The 17,858-nt window shown below is 42.2% G+C and overlaps 1 protein-coding gene across 4 annotated transcripts in view; it reads right to left on the reverse strand.

The window, feature by feature from the left end:
- Positions 1-17,858, reverse strand: part of OGDH (oxoglutarate dehydrogenase) — an 87,732-nt gene that overhangs the window by 34,659 nt on the left and 35,215 nt on the right. The window contains exons 4-5 of one of the 4 annotated variants that reach the window (XM_053608345.1): positions 15,931-16,033; positions 8,308-8,352 (exon numbers count right to left, since the gene is read on the reverse strand). In XM_053608345.1, coding sequence (XP_053464320.1) covers positions 8,308-8,352; positions 15,931-16,033 — 148 coding nt within the window. Of the gene's footprint in view, positions 1-8,307; positions 8,353-15,930; positions 16,034-16,155; positions 16,247-17,858 lie in introns of all 4 variants that reach the window. The other 3 variants (XM_053608342.1, XM_053608343.1, XM_053608344.1) reach the window with 3 other exon arrangements.

Below are 17,858 nucleotides of genomic sequence, written 5' to 3' on the forward strand. Positions count from 1 at the left end.
TGTGGCAGGCGCCTGTAGTCTCAGCTACTTGGGAGGCTGAGGCAAGAGAATTGCTTAAGTCCAAGAGTTTGAGGTTGAGGTGAGCTGTAAATGCCATGGCACTCTACCAAGGGCAACATAGTGAAACTGTCCTCCCCGGCCCTGCCCAAAAAAGATAAAAAACCTTTTAGATAGTAACTGCTCTACTCCAGCCAACACCACAAAAAATACTGTGGTCCCACACTCACTCTCACCAGGCTATAATGAATCCAAGCCCCAAACCCATCCCTGAGGTTTCAGAGAAGACCCAAAGGGGAGGCTAGAATTTCCTCCTCTACGGGAGGTAATGCATCAGACCCCTCCCACTACCCTAATACTAGTGGAGACATAAGGGGACCAGGACTTTCATCCCGCCTGTAGTAACAAGATGGTGCCCTCCCCTTTCTACCATATAGTAGTGTCCAGATGTAGTCTGCTATAACAGAAGATTTGAATGAGATCCTGACTATCATAATGTCCCCAGAGTCTTGGTTTCAATAAAATATTTACAACAACAATAAAGAATATCTCAGACTGAATAAGAAAGGGTACTCAACAGATATAACCATGATAACAGAGATGGAGCCATCATAAAACAATTTCAAGGAGCAACTATGAACATGATGGAGACAAAGTGAGTTATGGAATACAAAGGCTCAGCAAAAAACTGAATGGCCAAACAGGTATTAAAAAAAAACTTTAATTGACAGGCAATGGCAGAATGAAAGGGCAGAGAATCAATGAATCTTAAGGCAGAACAATAGAAATTAACCATTCTGAAAGAAAGCAAAAACTGAGTACAGCCTCAAGCATATGCAGATACTAGACTACAACAAGAATTTTTTTTTGGAGACAGAATCTTAAGCTGTCACCCTGAGTAGAGTGCCGTAGCATCACAGCTCACAGCAACCTCCAACTCTTGGGCTTAAGTGATCCTCTTGCCTCAGTTTTTCTATTTTTTCTATTTTTTTTTTTTTTTTTAGTAGAGACCAGGTCTTGCTTTTGCTCAGGCTAGTCTTAAACTTGTGAACTCAGGCAAACCACCCCTGCCTCGCCGGCCTTCCAGAGTGCTAGGATTACAGGCGTGAGCTACTGTGCCTGGCCTATAACAAGATATTTAATACATGTGAGTGAAATTTCAGAAGCAGGAGAAAGAAGTTACTTGGCTTAAATGTTCTCAAATATGGCAAAATACCCAAACTCACAGATTCAAGAAGCCGAGTGAATCCACTGGATATGCTCAAAGAAATGCATGCCAAAACACATCACAATTAAACTTCTGAAAATTAAAAACAAAAATGTTGAACACAACCATTGTAAAATGACACCTTGACTACGGGCGGCACCTGTGACTCAACGGAGTAGGGCGCTGGCCTCATATGCAGGTGGCCGGTTCTAATGCAGCCCTGGCCAAAAACTGCAAAAAAAAAAAAAAGACACCTTGACTACAGGGAAAAAATGATTTGAATGACAGAGAATTTCTCATTAGAAACCATAGAGGCCAGAAGGAGTGGCATACCACTTTCCAAGACCTGAAAGAAAAGGATTCTGTCTAACCAGAATCCTGTATCACCCAAAAGTATCCTACAGGAATGAAGGAGAAGTGAAAAAAAATTCTCAGAGGAATGAAAATTTAGTTTGTCACTAATAGACCTACCCTAAAAGAATGACCAAGGAAGTTCTCTAAATAGAAAGGAAACAATAGAAGAAGGAATCTTAGAACACCAGGAAAGAAGAATATAAAAAGCAAAAATCTGGATAAATACAATAGACTCTCAATCTCCTCTGGGTCTTCTAATTAGGTTTGATGGTTGAAGCAAATTTATAACAGTGTCTGATGTGTTTCTACGTGTATTTATAGAAGCTATTTTTTTTAATTTTATTTTTTTAATTAAGTCTTTTGTACATAGCAGAGAAGCTATTTAAGACAACTATATTATAAATGGAGAAGAGTAAAGTAAGGTTACACACTTAACTTGAACCATGTAAGTGATGATACCAAAAGACTGTGACAAGTTATATCTACATAATGTAATAATACCTACAGCAAACACTAAGAAAGCTATACAAGAGGATATACTCAAAAACACCATAAGTAAAGATAAAATTTTAATATATGGATTTACAATCCACTGGGGGACAGGAAAATGAAAAGAATAGAAAATAAGGAAGAAAATGGCAGTACATCAACAAATACATTAAATATAAAACGATCTAAACATACTAAAGAGACTGATGAAGTGGATCTAAAAAACCCCCAACTAGATACTTATCTCTAAGAAACTCACTTCAAATATGATATAAGCAGGTTGGAAGTAAAAAGATGAAAAAATATATCAGGCAAACATTAGTCAAATGAAAAGTAGCAATAGCTATATTAATATTGAATAAAGTAGACTTTAAAGGAACATTATATTATGAGACATAGCAACCCTATACAACAGAGCTGCAAAATATGTGAACCAAAACCTGGCAGGACTAAAAGAGAAAGACAAATTGCACATTTATAGTTGAAGACATCAATGCCCCTCTCTCAACAACTGATTGAAACACTAGACAGAAAATTGGCAAGGAGAGAGAAGAACTCAACAACCAATCATCAACTAACAGCATGTAATTGATATTTACATAACACTGTCTCAACAATAGCATTCTTTTCAAGTACTCATGGAACATACACCAAAACATACAATATACTGGGCCATTAAAAAAATATCAACAAACTTACCAGAAATCACACTAGGTGCATTCTCTAATCACAATGAAATCAAACTGTAGTACCCAGCCAAAAGACCCCTAAAGGCCCCTAATTGTCTCAGCCTGAGTCCCCTGCACGTCTCAACTCCCCCCCCTTGGGTTAATTCCTCAAACAGGTTTCGGAATAGAACAAGGAAGTTCTCTGAGTCCCAAAGACTCCTAGCCACAGGTAAAACAATGGTGGAACTTACCCCAACCCCCTAGCAATAGCTAACAATGGTGGAAACCTTACTCAAGCAAAATTTCCCAAGCCAAGTTTGTCCCCATGCCAGCTGCCACGATGTAACCCCCTGACTTGCTGTAATCCTGCCCTCGTACCAACCACCACCCTGTAGCCCCCCCGAGCCAACTCTGTAACCCCACCCCTGGGCTAACTAACTGCCATGTTCTGCTTTTGTTTTTACTTGCTTGCATGGTAACAAAAATGGTATAAAAGACAGCCTGCTTTTCTCTTCAGTGCCTTTGCCTCTTGGGCTGCGCCCTGCCTGCACAGGTGTAATAAATCACCACAGTCCCCTGTGCAGGTATAATAAATCACCATGGTCCCCTGCGCAGGTGTAATATATCACCATCTGATTTATACCTAAAGTGGGGTCTGAGTCTTTCTTACAGGTGGCACATGAGTACAACAAAACTAGAAAGCATTAATAGAAAGGTAACAGAAAGTCTCTCAACAACAAGAAACTAAATAAGAAACCAAAACGTCTGGCTCGGCACCTGTGACTCCAGCAGCTAAGGCGCCAGCCACATACACCTGAGCTGGCGGGTTCGAATCCAGCTTGGGCCCACCAAACAACAATGATGGTTTCAACAAAAAATAGCCAGTGTTGTGGCGGATGCCTGTAGTCCCAGCTTCCTGGGAGGCGGAGGCAGAAGAATCGCTTTAGCCCAGGAGTTGGAGGTTGCTGTGAGCTGTGATGCTACAGCACTCTACTCAGGGTGACAGCTCGAGGCTCTGTCTCCAAACAAAAAAAAAAAAAGAAAGAAAAAAAAGTCAAACTGAATGAAAATGAAAATATAACAACACATCAAATTTGGTGAGACACCTAAAGCAGTACCAAGATGAATATTTATAGCAGCAAATGCATACATCAGAGAATAGAGAAAGTCTCTAATAATCAATAACCTAAGTTCCTACTCCAAGAACCTAGAAAAAGGCAAAAACCACAAGCAAAAAACAATAGGCAAAAGAAAGAAAATAATGAGCAGAAATCAATTAAGTTGAGAGCAGCAAAACAAGAGAAAAATCCATGAAACAAGAAGCTGGTTCTTTAAAAAGATCAATAACATTGAAAAAAACCTCTTGCCAGACTGACAAAAACAACAAAAAAAGAGTACAAAACTCATGAATATCAGGAACAAATCATAATTTCAGATATCAGAAAGATAATAAGGGAACGCTATGAATGACTCTATACATCTGACAACTTTACTGTTGCTTGAAAAACACAAACTACCATTACCCAGAAGAAATAGATAATTTGAACAGCTAAGAATGACTAAGAAGGAAATCTAATAAAAATCTCTTGAAAAAGAAATCTAAGAGATGGTTTTGCTGAAAAATCCTATCAAATGTATAAAGAAACATTAACACCAATTTATACAATCTCTTCCAGAAAACAGAATAGGAAGAACACTTCTCAATTCATTTTATGAAGACAGAACTATCTCGATAACAAAAGCAAAGTACAAAAGAAGAAAATTACAAAATATATAGCTATAGCAATATATTAACAGGATTATACGCTATGAACAAAAAGGGTTTATCCTATTATTTCTAGTTGGTTGAATATTTAAAGCTTGATCAATAAAATCTACTATATTATCATTAAACCTTTTATATTAAAGAAAAATCATATGATCATATCCACAGTTGTAGGAAAAAGCTGGACAAAACTCAATATCTATTCATATAACAAAACTATCATAAAAATAGGAATAGAGGAGAATGTCCTCAACTTGATAAATAGCATCTGTAAAAAATATCTACAGCTAGATTATACCTAATAAAGACTGAATACTTTCACCCTAAGAATAAGGTATAAGGCAAGGTTCGGTGGCTCACACCTGTAATCCTAGCACTCTGGGAGGCTGAGGTGAGTGGAATGCTGGAGCTCAGGAGTTTGAGACCATCTTGAGTTGACTGACACCCAGTCTACTAAAAATAGAAAAAAATCAGTCAGGTGTGGTGGTGGGTGCCTGTAGTCACTACTACTTGAGAGGCTGATGTAGGAGGAGTGCTTGAATCCAAGAGTCTGAGGTTATTGTGAGCTCTGATGATATAACAACACTCTACCCAGAGCAATAGAGTGAGAATCTTCTCAAAAACTAAAAATAGGAAAAAACAGCCAGGTGTGATGGTGGGTGCCTGTAGTCACAACTACTTGAGAGGCTGATGTAGAAGGACTGCTTGAATCCAAGAGTTTGAGGTTATTGTGAGCTATGATGATATAACACTCTACCCAGGGCAACAGAGTGAGACTCTGTCTCAAAAAAAAAAGAAAAAGAAAAAAGACATAAAGATATCTACTCTCACCACTTTTTTTTTTTTTTAATTGTTGGGGATTCACTGAGTGTACAAAGAACAAGGTTACACTAACTGCATTTGCCAGGCAAAGTCCCTCTTATAAATGTGTTCCTCCCCCAAGAGGCAGCTCACAGCAACCTCAAACTCCTGGGTTAAAGTGATCCTTCTGCATTAGCCTCCCAAGTAGCTGGAACTATAGGTGCTTAGAACAATGCCTGGCCCATTTTTCTCTTTTTAGCAGAAAAGGATTTTCACTCTTGTTCAGGCTAGTCTCAAATTCCTGAACTCAAGTGATTTTCTCAGTTCTGTCTCCCAGAGTGCTAAGATACAGAAGCTGGGCCACCACACCTGGCCCACTCTCACTCACCACGTTTATTCAACATGGGGCTGAAAGTGCTAAGTACTCCAATAAGGCAAAAAAAGGAAATAAAAGACACACAGATAGATTGGAAAGGAAGAAATAATTTCCTATTTTTAGATAACCTGTCTATATAGAAAATCCTGAGGAATCTATAAAAATAGTCCTAGAATAAGTAAGTTTATCAAGTCTCAGGACACAACATAAACACAAAAATCAACTGTATTTCTATACACTACCAATGACTATATGGATACCAAAATTAAAAGGAAATAATACTTAAGTGTAAATCTAACAAAATACGTGTGGAACTTAATGCTGAGAACTACAAAAAGGTAATGAATGAACTCAAAGAAGATCTAAATAAATGAAGAGATGTACTACCTATGCTGATGGATTGGATAGAAACACAGTAAAAACTTCAATTTTCCCCAGATGGATCTGTATGTTTAACATGATTCCTTATCACAATATCAGCAAGGGGGCCAGTGACAGTTGTTCAACACCCACAATTCTAGCACTTTGGGAAACTGATATGGGAAGAATGCTTGAATCAGGAATTTGAGGCTGCAGTGAACTATGATGGTGCCACTGTGCTCCAGCCTGGGCAACAAAGTAAGACTCTATCTCAAAAACAAACACAAAAGCTGGGCGCAGTGGCTCACACCTATAATCTTAGTATTCTGAGAGGCCAAGGCAGGTAGGATCCTTTAGCTCACAAGTCTGAGATCAGCCTAAGCAGGAGACAGACCCCAGCTCTAATAAAAATAGAAAAACTAGCCAGGCATTGAGTGCCTATAGTCCCAGATACTTGGGAGTCTGAAGCAAGAGGATTGCTTGAGCCCAAGAGAATGAGGTTGCTGTGAGCTATGATGATGCCATGGCACTCTACCCAGGGGGACAGAGTGAGATTGACTTAAAAACAAAACAAAAACAAGAAACAAACCCACAAAAATACTAAAACAAAAAACAGGTCAGCAAAATCTTATGTAGAAGGAGACATGCTTATTCTCAAATTTATATAGAAAGGAAAAAGTCCTAAACTAGTCAAAAGCAATTTTGAAAATAGAACATAAAGTTCAAAAACTGCAGTAATCAATATAGTGTGGCACTTATGAAAGGACAGACATATGAATAAGAGGAAAAGATCAGAAAAGCCAGAAATAGACCTACACAAATAAGTTCAGCTAATTTTTGAGGAAAGTGCAAAGGCAACTCCATGAAAGAATGACAGAATTTTAAGCTAATGGTGCCAGAACAACTAGACATTCATAGGCAAAAACATAAAAATAACAGTAAAAGAATCTTGATATAAACTTCATAACCTATATAGAAATTTACTCAGAATCGATCCTAGATTTAAATGTAAAAAACAAAGAAATACAATGCAAAGCTTTTGGAAATAAAACCTTTAGAAAAATATGTAGGGAGAAAATCTTTGAAAGTGTTCACAGTCCAAACACCAATCATGATCCATAAAAAGAAAACTGATAAACTGGACATCATCAAAATTAAAAAAGTTTGCTCTGCAAAACTCTATTAGCTGGGCAATGAGAATAATCTAGTCCTTCAACAGATGAATGGTTAAAACAATTGTGGTACTACTACACCAGGGAAAATTCTCCACTATTGATACACACCAACAACCTGGAATAATCTCTAAAAAAATTATGCTGATTGCAAAATGCCAGTCCCAAAAGGTTATACACTGTGATTCCACATGTATAACATTCCTGAAATGACAAAGAACATAGCAGTGGTTGCCAGGGGTTAAATGTGATGAGTGGGACAGGAGGGAATAGATGTGGCTATAAATAGATGTGGCAAAACATAATAAGGCATCCTTGTGGTGACAGATACTCAGATTCAGTGCAGTGTCTGATGATACAATGTACAACTTCACAAGATGTCACTACTGGGGAGATTGGCCAAAGGGCACAAGATCTCTCTGCGATTTCTCACAACTGCCTATGAATCAACAATGATCTCAAAACAAAAATTTAAATTAAAAAGTAGAGTCTCACAGGCATTATGAGTAAGATGGAAAAAAAAGAGAACTGCTTAAAGAAGTCAGAGCGAAAGGAAGAAATCAGCCACCAAGGTGGATGACAACAGGCAGATGATTCCCCAGCACCTCAACTCTGGATTCTGTAAAGGTGTTCTGCTCAGAAGCGAGGGGCATCAAGGATTCCTGGCAAGTTTTTCTAATACTTCAGTTATCCTTCAAACATGGAACATTTTGGAAGTAAATGTCCAAAATGCTCAGGAAGCATAATCTGGAAGAATCCAGAGTCCAGTCAAGCTGGAGCATAGGAAAGCCACCATGCAGAGCTGAACATGGCCTCAGGTCTCCAGCTGGCTACCGCAGAAGCTGAAGGTGAGAGCTATGCTGAAGATGGGAGTCATAGTGAAGTAATGGTGAAACTCAAGTGAAAATGAAAAATGCTCTTCGGGACACAAAATGGACAGAAACAAAATGACACCAGGTAAGTAACTTGGAAACATATTTCAGAACAATTAACAAACTTAAAAACACTTGGCAGAAGTTTTATCAACTTTCCCCAAACTGCATGCTAGGAAAAGTTGCACATCCTATTCAAATGAAGTCCTCAACTCTGGAAAGGTGAAAGGCTCATTATTTTCATACCTCCTACTGTTAGCATTCGAAGTCGTTCCTTGAAAACTGCAAGATCTGAGAAGCAGAGTGGGGTAGCATGGGTGAGCGCAGAAGGAAAAAGACAGGTGAGAGTTAGTTTAAAAACACCCGAAACACCAAAATCCTTCACCGTTACTGCAGAAACAGATAAACATAAACACTAACACAGGGACACACACACACCAAAGGAAAAGTGGGTAGGTTATGTGGCCAGGGGATGAATTCATGAGAGCTATTATGTTAAACATGGGAATTGTCCATAGAACAGCTGGAATGAGGGAAATCAGAAGTAGGCGGGCCAGCTCCCCTGACACTGGTTAGCCATCAGGCGTTTGAGAGCTCCTCATCTGCCTACCCTCAAGAAGTAGCTGACACAGCACTCTTCTGGAAAGTTGCGTATACCTCAATCTAGACTACTTTGGGATGAAAAATTGAGGAAAAGAAAGTGGAAAAGCCTTATTTTTAGAGCAGCCATTTCTCAGGACTAGATTCAGGCAGTACATTAGACTCTAAATCCTAAGATTCTGAAGAATTCTAAAGAATGCACGGGGTCCTTGGTCTCCCCTCAAGAAGGCAAACTAGAATAGAAGAGCTTGGTAGCTGAAAATAACCCAAAAGCCATAGCTATACCTGCAGACTGTCCAATTCCCTCTACCTGTGAACTTTTCACTTCATTTCTACCATATCAAAAAGCTTTCTTGGCCAGTGGTGAAGATCAAGATGTCTATCTGGATATACAAAGTATGTTCCTGACCCTTTGTTGCCTGGGTGTGTGGACCTGGAGGATGGGGTCAGGAAGGCAGGTGGTAACAGGTATACACAGAGGGGCTGATGGCTGAGCACTTCCTTAGAAGCCGATGGTAACAACTCTGAGTCAGAATGACCCTAACAAGCAGGCCTGCTCTCCAGACTCTCACGCTGGTGGAGGCACTCTGGGTAAAGCTCTGTCTCTTTCCCCTAGGATCCAACAGTGTGATCCATGAAGACCTCAGAGCCAAGTTACTCTTAAGACAACAGAACACACAAGTCCTGTATAAGAGTTTCAACACTGCTCAGGGCAAGGATGAAGAATCTTGCCTTTCTCCTTAATTCTTTAGAATCAAGACATGAGACCATGTCAAGCAGTCATCAGCATGCCCATGGAGCACAATGTATGCTGACCACTGGAGAGCAGTCAGGAAAAGACCCACACAGGGGAGGGCCCCAAAGGTACCTCAAATGCTCATTCTCGTTAAAAAACAACTTAAAAGGGCGGCGCCTGTGGCTCAGTCAGTAGGGCGCCGGCCCCATATGCCGAGGGTGGCGGGTTCTAAACCCAGCCCCGGCCAAACTGCAACCAAAAAATAGCCGGGCGTTGTGGCGGGCGCCTGTAGTCCCAGCTACTCGGGAGGCTGAGGCAAGAGAATCGCTTAAGCCCAGGAGTTGGAGGTTGCTGTGAGCTGTGTGAGGCCACGGCACTCTACCGAGGGCCATAAAGTAAGACTCTGTCTCTACAAAAAAAAAAAAAAAACAACTTAAAGGCAATGTGGTAAAATATTTACATTCTAGGTGCTCAGTATGTGGATGCTTTTATTTCTATCTGTACTTTCTTGTGTTTTTAAAATAAAAGGTGAACAAAAGACACAAACCAAAGAAGAGAAAAAGAGAAGATACTTTGATTGTCACAATATACAGAAAGCACAGAGATTTCCCGCACTTGAGTGCTTTGAGGCAGGGATGTGACATTACGAGCTAGCTGTGATTTGGTCTACCCATTCCTGAGCATCTACGGTCAAAGAACCCTCTCAAACATCCCATGTCTACTTGGTCCCGGCCTCACTTCTCTCAAGGGTGACCTTATTCCTCCATGATTTCAACCCCCTACTGTAGGTATGTGCTTGGCTCAGTGGTGCCCTCCTGAGTCACTCAGCCAATCTCATTTCCAGCTCCTCAGTTACCTGCAGTACAGCATGCTGCATTCTCGATCACCCTGAAATTATGAAAGTTGATTAAAAAAATCAACTCTATTTTGGCTTATTCTCAGCCATCAAGGGAGCAAACCAGAGAGCCCTGGAAGGTCAGGGTGATATGGGGGAATGCTGTCATTGTTTACTGTGCTGTTAATGACTCCTACAAGTTGTAGGAGAGGCAAGAATTCATTTAAGTAGCTGAAATGCTGATTTGTTTTTAGACTTTTTTTTTTTGTAGAGACAGAGTCTCACTTTATCGCCCTCGGTAGAGTGCCATGGCATCACACAGCTCACAGCAACCTCCAACTCCTGGGCTGAAGCGATTCTCTTGCCTCAGCCTCCCAAGTAGCTGGGACTACAGGCGCCCGCCGCAACGCCCAGTTATTTTTTGGTTTGCAGTTCAGCTGGGGCGGGGTTTGAACCCCGCCACCCTCGGTATATGGGGCCGGTGCCCCACCGACTGAGCCACAGGCGCCGCCCTGTTTTTGGACTTTTAAATTGACTTTTTAACTACTTAACTCAAGTTCATTTCCTAAAAGTGATAGTAGGAATTTGCAAACATCAATGGTAAACACTTTCCTCCTGTTTCTTTAAAGAATGTTTTTAATTCACCTTATGTTTAAATCTCACATTAAAGTACATCGCAATCATTTTTTGCCAATATGAGAAGTTATACTATAGAATTTATATAGAAACCATAGACGATGGCATTTTTAAGTGGGGATCTAACTCAAATGCCCTATTTGAAAGATAAGAGAAAATTGAGGGGAAAAATTAACAGGAATGTTCTGCATCTTGGGCTGAAAACTTTCTCTCCTTACCCAAACTAAACAAGGAGTGGATGACTAATATAGAATGCAAACCCTAAGGCAAAAATAGCCCATCTTAGTTAAACCTGCAAATCAACCTGTTCCTAATTAAGCAAGGTTTGATGAAAGGAATCCATTGAGCCTCACTAGGTGTCTGATTCGATTTGTTTGTGATTTTGGTGCCAAGGAACCTCACTATGGAGTGTGGGTGACAGGAAATACATACTCAAGAGAATTCATGTTGGAACTCTTGACCCTCCTTCCCAAGGGAAAATGGGGTCTACAGTATAATCTGGCACCAATTAAGATGTGCTTCTGGGGATTCACCTGGAAACTGGCCCCCAACGTAAAATTTTGTTGGAACAGGTATTTCTGGTCCAGCCATCAATTACCTGCACAATTATGAAACATAACCCATATCTAATCAAGAAACTGTTTTAAAATTAATTTTTAAAACTTTAAATAAGGGCGGCGCCTGGGGCTCAGTCGGTAAGGCGCTGGCCCCATATGCCGAGGGTGGCGGGTTCAAACCCAGCCCCGGCCAAACTGCAACAAAAAATAAAAATAGCCGGGCGTTGTGGCGGGCGCCTGTAGTCCCAGCTACTCGGGAGGCTGAGGCAAGAGAATCGCTTAAGCCCAGGAGTTGGAGGTTGCTGTGAGCTGTGTGAGGCCACGGCACTCTACCGAGGGCCATAAAGTGAGACTCTGTCTCTACAAAAAAAAAAAAAACTTTAAATAAAAATAAATTACTAACCCACCATCTCAATATTTTTGTTGCATTCCTAAGCAGCTCTATGTGCATGCATTATCTGATGACAAATCCCACCATCCTGGGACTATTTAGGTGGAGTTCTGTGTCTGCTGAGTTTCTCATAACTGACAAAAGCCTAATTGTTAATGGTCTCTCCCCTGTTACTTCAGAAACCAGGAGAACTTCTGAGAATTGATAGGTGGGGTCCTAGGCTAGCATTTTCCAACCTTTCAAAATTGGTCAGAAGAGATCAGAACTCAATGGAAACCATACCAGATATTCCACTTTACTTAAAAAACTCAGAGCAGACAGAACTCCCCTGCTTGCACTGCTAACCAAGTAAGCCTGCCATGCAGGTGCTGAGCGGGCAAAGTGTGTTCAGGGCAGCAGCATCAGTGCCCCTTGCGAATGGCTTTGCTGACACAGCTCCTGCCCTCATTGCTGCCCCTTGCCTGGAGCTTTTCCAACAAATGGGTGGAACACACTTTGCCAGAAACACCAAGGACTATGTTCAAACACAGGGTTGTGATGTTTCTCCAAAGACAAGGAAAAACTGTGTGACCTGCATCCACACAGAGAAGGGAAATGGGCTGAGTAGAGGAATGGGAACAATCTTAGCTCTCCAAAAAGATGGCATGCAATGTGGGACACCACTGGACATAGTCCATGAACTGTCTACACATTGGTCACTGCATGGTCACTTAACCCACCCCCACCCACTGTGCAGCAAGGTGGGTGGTTCGCTGCCCCAGATCCTCCCACCCCCCATACAGAATGCTCACTTCTTACTTTACAAGTCCCTGTATGAGGCTTGGTGCCTGTAGCACAGTGGTTACAGCACCAGCCACATGCACTGAGGCTGGCAGGTTTGAACCCAGCCTGGGCCAGCTAAACAATGATGACAACTGCAACAAAAAATAGGAAGGCATTGTGGCAGGCACCTGTAGTCCCAGCTACTCGGGAGGTGGAGGCAAGATAATCACTGAAGCCCAAGAGTCTGAGGTTGCTGTGAGCTGTGATGCCACCACACTCCACTGAGGGTGACACAGTGAAACTGTCTCAAACAAAAAACAAAACAAAACAAAACAAAAAAAAGTCCCTGTATGAGATGCTATATGGCTCCCTTGTTATTTGGGTACAGCCCATTCTTCACTGTTGCTAAATCCTGTGTGATCCTGGCCTTCTTGCTCGACCTCTCAGTTCCTGAGTTTATCTCATTACCAGAGAGTTCAGCAGATGCTCATCTTAAAAAATTGTTAATGAGCCCATCAACTCACACTCACAGAGCTTAGAACCTCCAGGCACTACTCTTACCCTAAGGAGTTTGTTTAATTTTGAAACCACCTTAGCAGGTAAGTATCATTATTCCTGCTCTACAGATGAATGAGGCACAGAGAGGTTAAGCAACTAGCCCAAGGTCACATAGCCTGTAACAGCAGGACTGAGACTGAGGGGCAGTACAGCTCCAGAGTCCAGGCTGTGAGGTGTGAATGAAATGATGAATCTTCAAGTGTTCTACGAACTGTCTAGTGGTCATGTCTACCTGTTGGTTTCTTGAAGACCTGCATACACCAAGGGTGAGAGTTCAAGACCAATATTTCTACAGATTCAAATGTATAATGAATTTATGCTATTTCCATTTTTTACACTATTTCCATTTTTTACACCTAAAGCAAGTATTATGATTTTTTAGGATTAAAACACACTTTTGTCCTGCAAAGTGGACACTGTTCACTGACTGTTAGTGGTTCCAAAGGGTTCCCCACCAGAGAGGTCAAAAGTCTCTCTTCCACAAAGGATTTCAGGAAGCTTTGAGGTCACTTCTATGGATTTTAGCCTCATGGCTTCCAAAGTCCTTTGGTCCTTTTCACAACCATGTTGTTGCTGAACCTGGAACCACAAAGCTCACAGAAACAAATACCTCGAGAGGGTGATCCAGGGTGGAATATAAGGCAAGGCCTGGTGACGGCCTGGGAAGAACTGCAGAGGCAGGATACCTAGATTCTGGTCCACGACAGCCACTAGTGAGATGGGAAATTAGGGGATGGGTATGTTGATAGCACTTGGGGTTTACCCTTCAAAGATCACACTTGTTTAGGACCATCTGGGGGTGTGCCCACTTGATCTAATCAGTCTGAAGGTGGACAGAAGATAGCTTTAGTGCTTCCCAAGTAATTCTAGTGTGCAAAGTTGGGAAGAGGAGCTGGGCCAATGCAGGTTTTGGTGGGAGAGGGTGAAACAGTCACCCTACTTGTTCCTTTCTAGTTGGAATTTTTTTTTTTTTTTTGGAGACAGAGTTTCATTTTGTCACCCTCGGTAGATGGCCGTGGTGTCACAGTTCACAGCAACCTCAAATTCATGGGCTTAAGCGAGTCTCTTGCCTCAGCCTCCTGAGTAGCCGGGACTACAGGTGCCTGCCACAACGCCCAGATATTTTTAGAGGTGGGGGCTCACTCTGGGTCAGGCTAGCTTCGAACCTGTGAGCTCAAGCAATCTACCCACCTCAGCCTCCCGGAGTGCTAGGATTACCATTGCACCTGGCCTCTAGTTCAAATGTTTTGCCACATGTGGAAAACTATTATCCTCTCCCTGGCCTGACTACAGAGGAACATTTTCCTCCACAGAGATGGCTCCCAGAAACAGATCCCTGTGCTCTTCATCAGAGAGACACGAGTCCAGCAGCCAGGGGAGGAGTTCCACCCTGTTCCAACAACCTGGAAGAGGCCCTGCAGGTCTAAAAGGCTCTGGGGGCAGTGCACACAGAGAACCAGAGAGGCTGTGGTCAGACTGGGGATTATGGGAGGAGAGTTACTACACTAAGGAGTAAGGAGTAAGACAAAGGCTCTAGAACCCCCCAGGGGCACTGCAAAGGTCCATTTCTTGGGTGCACAAAGTTGCTACCACTAAATGCAGTAGCAGAGTTCATCTCACATCTATTCTGTAATCTGAACTGGTCCAATGCATTAAGATTCAAGAGGATTTCGCTAAACTTCCTTCCTAAATCCACTGGGCTAATATGACATGGAGGGAACCTTTTATTTAAGAGTGTTTTTGAAATCAAGACAAAAAAGCAATTACAAACCATCCATGTCAATTCCAGAATCAATGATGTTTGATGCCTAACTTTACCTGATTAAGGTGTGATCCCCTAGTCATAATTCAGTAATGCCTGTAAAGACATCTGGGCACTGCAGAGCCTAAGACTGTTTTTCTGTACCATTTCCGCAAAGTGCCTGCAAAGAGGCTAATTCCATTCCCTCCCCAAGAGCAGTATTAGACAAGTAAGTGATGATCAATTTCATCAGCATGCACAGTGTCTGTTGTGAACACCCTGGCCATTTTCAAAATTAGTCACATCATTTCTTTAGTACAGGTTAGCAGCACAGTGGCATAAAGCAGACTAACTCTGGAAAGCAACTGCAAGTGAGAGCCCAGCCACGACACCCACGTCACCTCACAAGGAGGAGGCGGTGCAAGGGGGAATATCTTCTGGCAACTGTGACAAAACCCCAGTTATAATCCACACATGCACCTCCCAAAGGCCCTGGCCTCCTAACGCTGTGGGAACGTCTTCCAAAGTTTCCTTGGTGTGATCACCAGCAATTACAAATCGAAGACCCAGACTACACAACTTGCTCTGAAATTTGCCCTCTAAGGGACACAAATGGCCTCCAGTCAAAGCCAAGGCACACGGGGCTTTGGAACATGATGGCTGTGACAGCAGTTCCCGAGCAAGGCCTCACAGATGTGCCTCATTGAAGGCAGCGCTATACTAAGATTTGGAAAGCTGAAGCCAAAAGAGCGATTCTCTGAAGTGCTTCTGATCCACCTGCCCCAGGTGGACAAACTTTGTCCCTGTGCCACAAACCTTTTAGTCCAAAATTTTATTTTCCAATTTTGAGACTTAAGACAATCTGGCTGAAAAAGTGGGATAAAAATAGCTTGCCCAAAACACACTAAGGCTGCAATACCAATAAATTTCAAGTGATCAGAACAAAAGGAAACTTAAGAGCCTTTCCCTCCTGCCTGGACATCCTGGCTACTACAGGCTGTGGCACAGCGAGAGGAGCTCAAGCAACGCAGCTGACTGCTCTCAGACCCTCACCAAGTTTGTCTGTGGATGAGATAATGTCAGCGGGCACGGAGGAATCCAGATCAGCATCCAAAATCCCCAGGGGGTCCAGCTGTGCTACATGGTGCCCTCGTATCTATGAGTGGACCAACGATGAGAGGGAAGGACACACACAAAAGGACAGGAGAAAAAAAAGAGGGAAGGGGTAAAAAAAAAGCAAAATTACATTAAAATTAGCATTTACAGATTAATTCTCACCCACGTTTGAAGAAACAGTTACTGGAGCATCATCAAAATTTACACAACTAATTCCGAGAGGATCAAGTTTTGCAATGTGGTGACCCCTGACCTGGAAGTAATAACACAAGTAAGTCATTAAGCAGATCCAGCAAGCTGTGAGGAGCGGTAAAGAGTTACACTTCATGCAAACCTTTCCCAAAGAGGAACACAGCACCAATGAACCCATACAACAAAATTAGTTTTTAAAAGTCTTGGAATAGTTTATTCTAAAAGCACTACTGTACATTAATGCAGTTTATTAAAAAAGGGATGAACTTCTCAGATTATAATAAATTTGGGCAATCTGAAAGGATCCATTTTTATTTCTTATTTTTTTTATTGATAGAATCACATAGATACCTGCCCCAACGCCTGGCTATTTTTTTTTTGATTAGCAGGCCCAGGGCAGGCTCGAACCCACCAGATCCGGTTCATGTGGCTGGCGCCCTAACCACTGAGCTACGGACACCCAGGCTGAAAGGATCCATTTTTAGGGACTTTTTTTTTTGTGAGACCATCTCACTATGTTGCCCTTGGTAGAGTGCCATGACGTCACAGTTCATAGCAACCTCAAATTCTTGGGCTTAAGCATTAACTCTTGCCTCAGCCTTCCAACCAGCTGGGACTACAGGCGCCCACCACAACGCCCAGCCATTTTTTGTTGCTGTTGTTATTGTTGTTTAGCTGGTCCAGGCCGGGATCAAACCTGCCAGACTCGGTGTATGTGGCTAGAGCCGTAACCACTGTGCTATGGGTACCGAGCCATTTTGGGGGATCTTTATACAGTTTCCCTAGATAAAAAAGAATGAGATATGTTGGGGAATTCTTCCTCCAATGTGTAGCCTTCATCAGCTTAAAACACAAAAATTTCCTTATAGAGTGGGCGGCGCCTATGGCTCAGTCGGTAAGGCGCCGGCCCCATATACCGAGGGTGGAGGGTTCAAACCCCACCCCGGCCAAACTGCAACCAAAAAATAGCCGGGCGTTGTGGCAGGCACCTGTAGTCCCAGCTACTCGGGAGGCTGAGGCAAGAGAATTGCTTAAGCCCCAGGAGTTGGAGGTTGCTGTGAGCTGTGTGAGGCCACGGCACTCTACCGAGGGCCATAAAGTGAGACTCTGTCTCTACAAAAAAAAAAAAAAATTTCCTTATAGAGGAAAATAAAGGCTTGGGTATTGGCCTTGAAGAAGGCGGTATGGAAGATATCCCACTAAGAGAATGTGTACCTTTATTATAACCACATGAAGAGCCACCAAGTAGGTCAGCACACAGCAGAAAAACCCTGCTACACCCCAGACTTAAAGCACCTGACATAAACTTGAAAAAAAAAAAAAGAGAAAGAATATCCCTTCCAATTTGAAGTTTCTTTCAGTTTGGGGTATTTTATTCAAAATTTCTTTCTTTCTTTTTTTTTTGAGACGGAGTCTCACTACATTGCCCTCAAGTAGAGTGCCATGGTGTCACAGCTCACAGCAACCTCAAACTCTTGGGCTTAAGTGATTCTCTTGCCTCAGCCTCCCAAGTAGCTGGGATTACAGGCACCCACCACAAGGGTTTTTATTGCAGTTGTTTAGCTGGCCCGGGTGGGGTGTGTGTGGCTGGCACCATAACCACTGTGCTATGGGTGCCGAGCCAATTCAGAATTTCTTATAAGCAACTTGTAAAAGGGAGCAGCTGGTGAGTC

Source organism: Nycticebus coucang, chromosome 11 (genome assembly GCF_027406575.1).
Source record: "Nycticebus coucang isolate mNycCou1 chromosome 11, mNycCou1.pri, whole genome shotgun sequence".
NCBI lineage: Eukaryota > Metazoa > Chordata > Mammalia > Primates > Lorisidae > Nycticebus > Nycticebus coucang.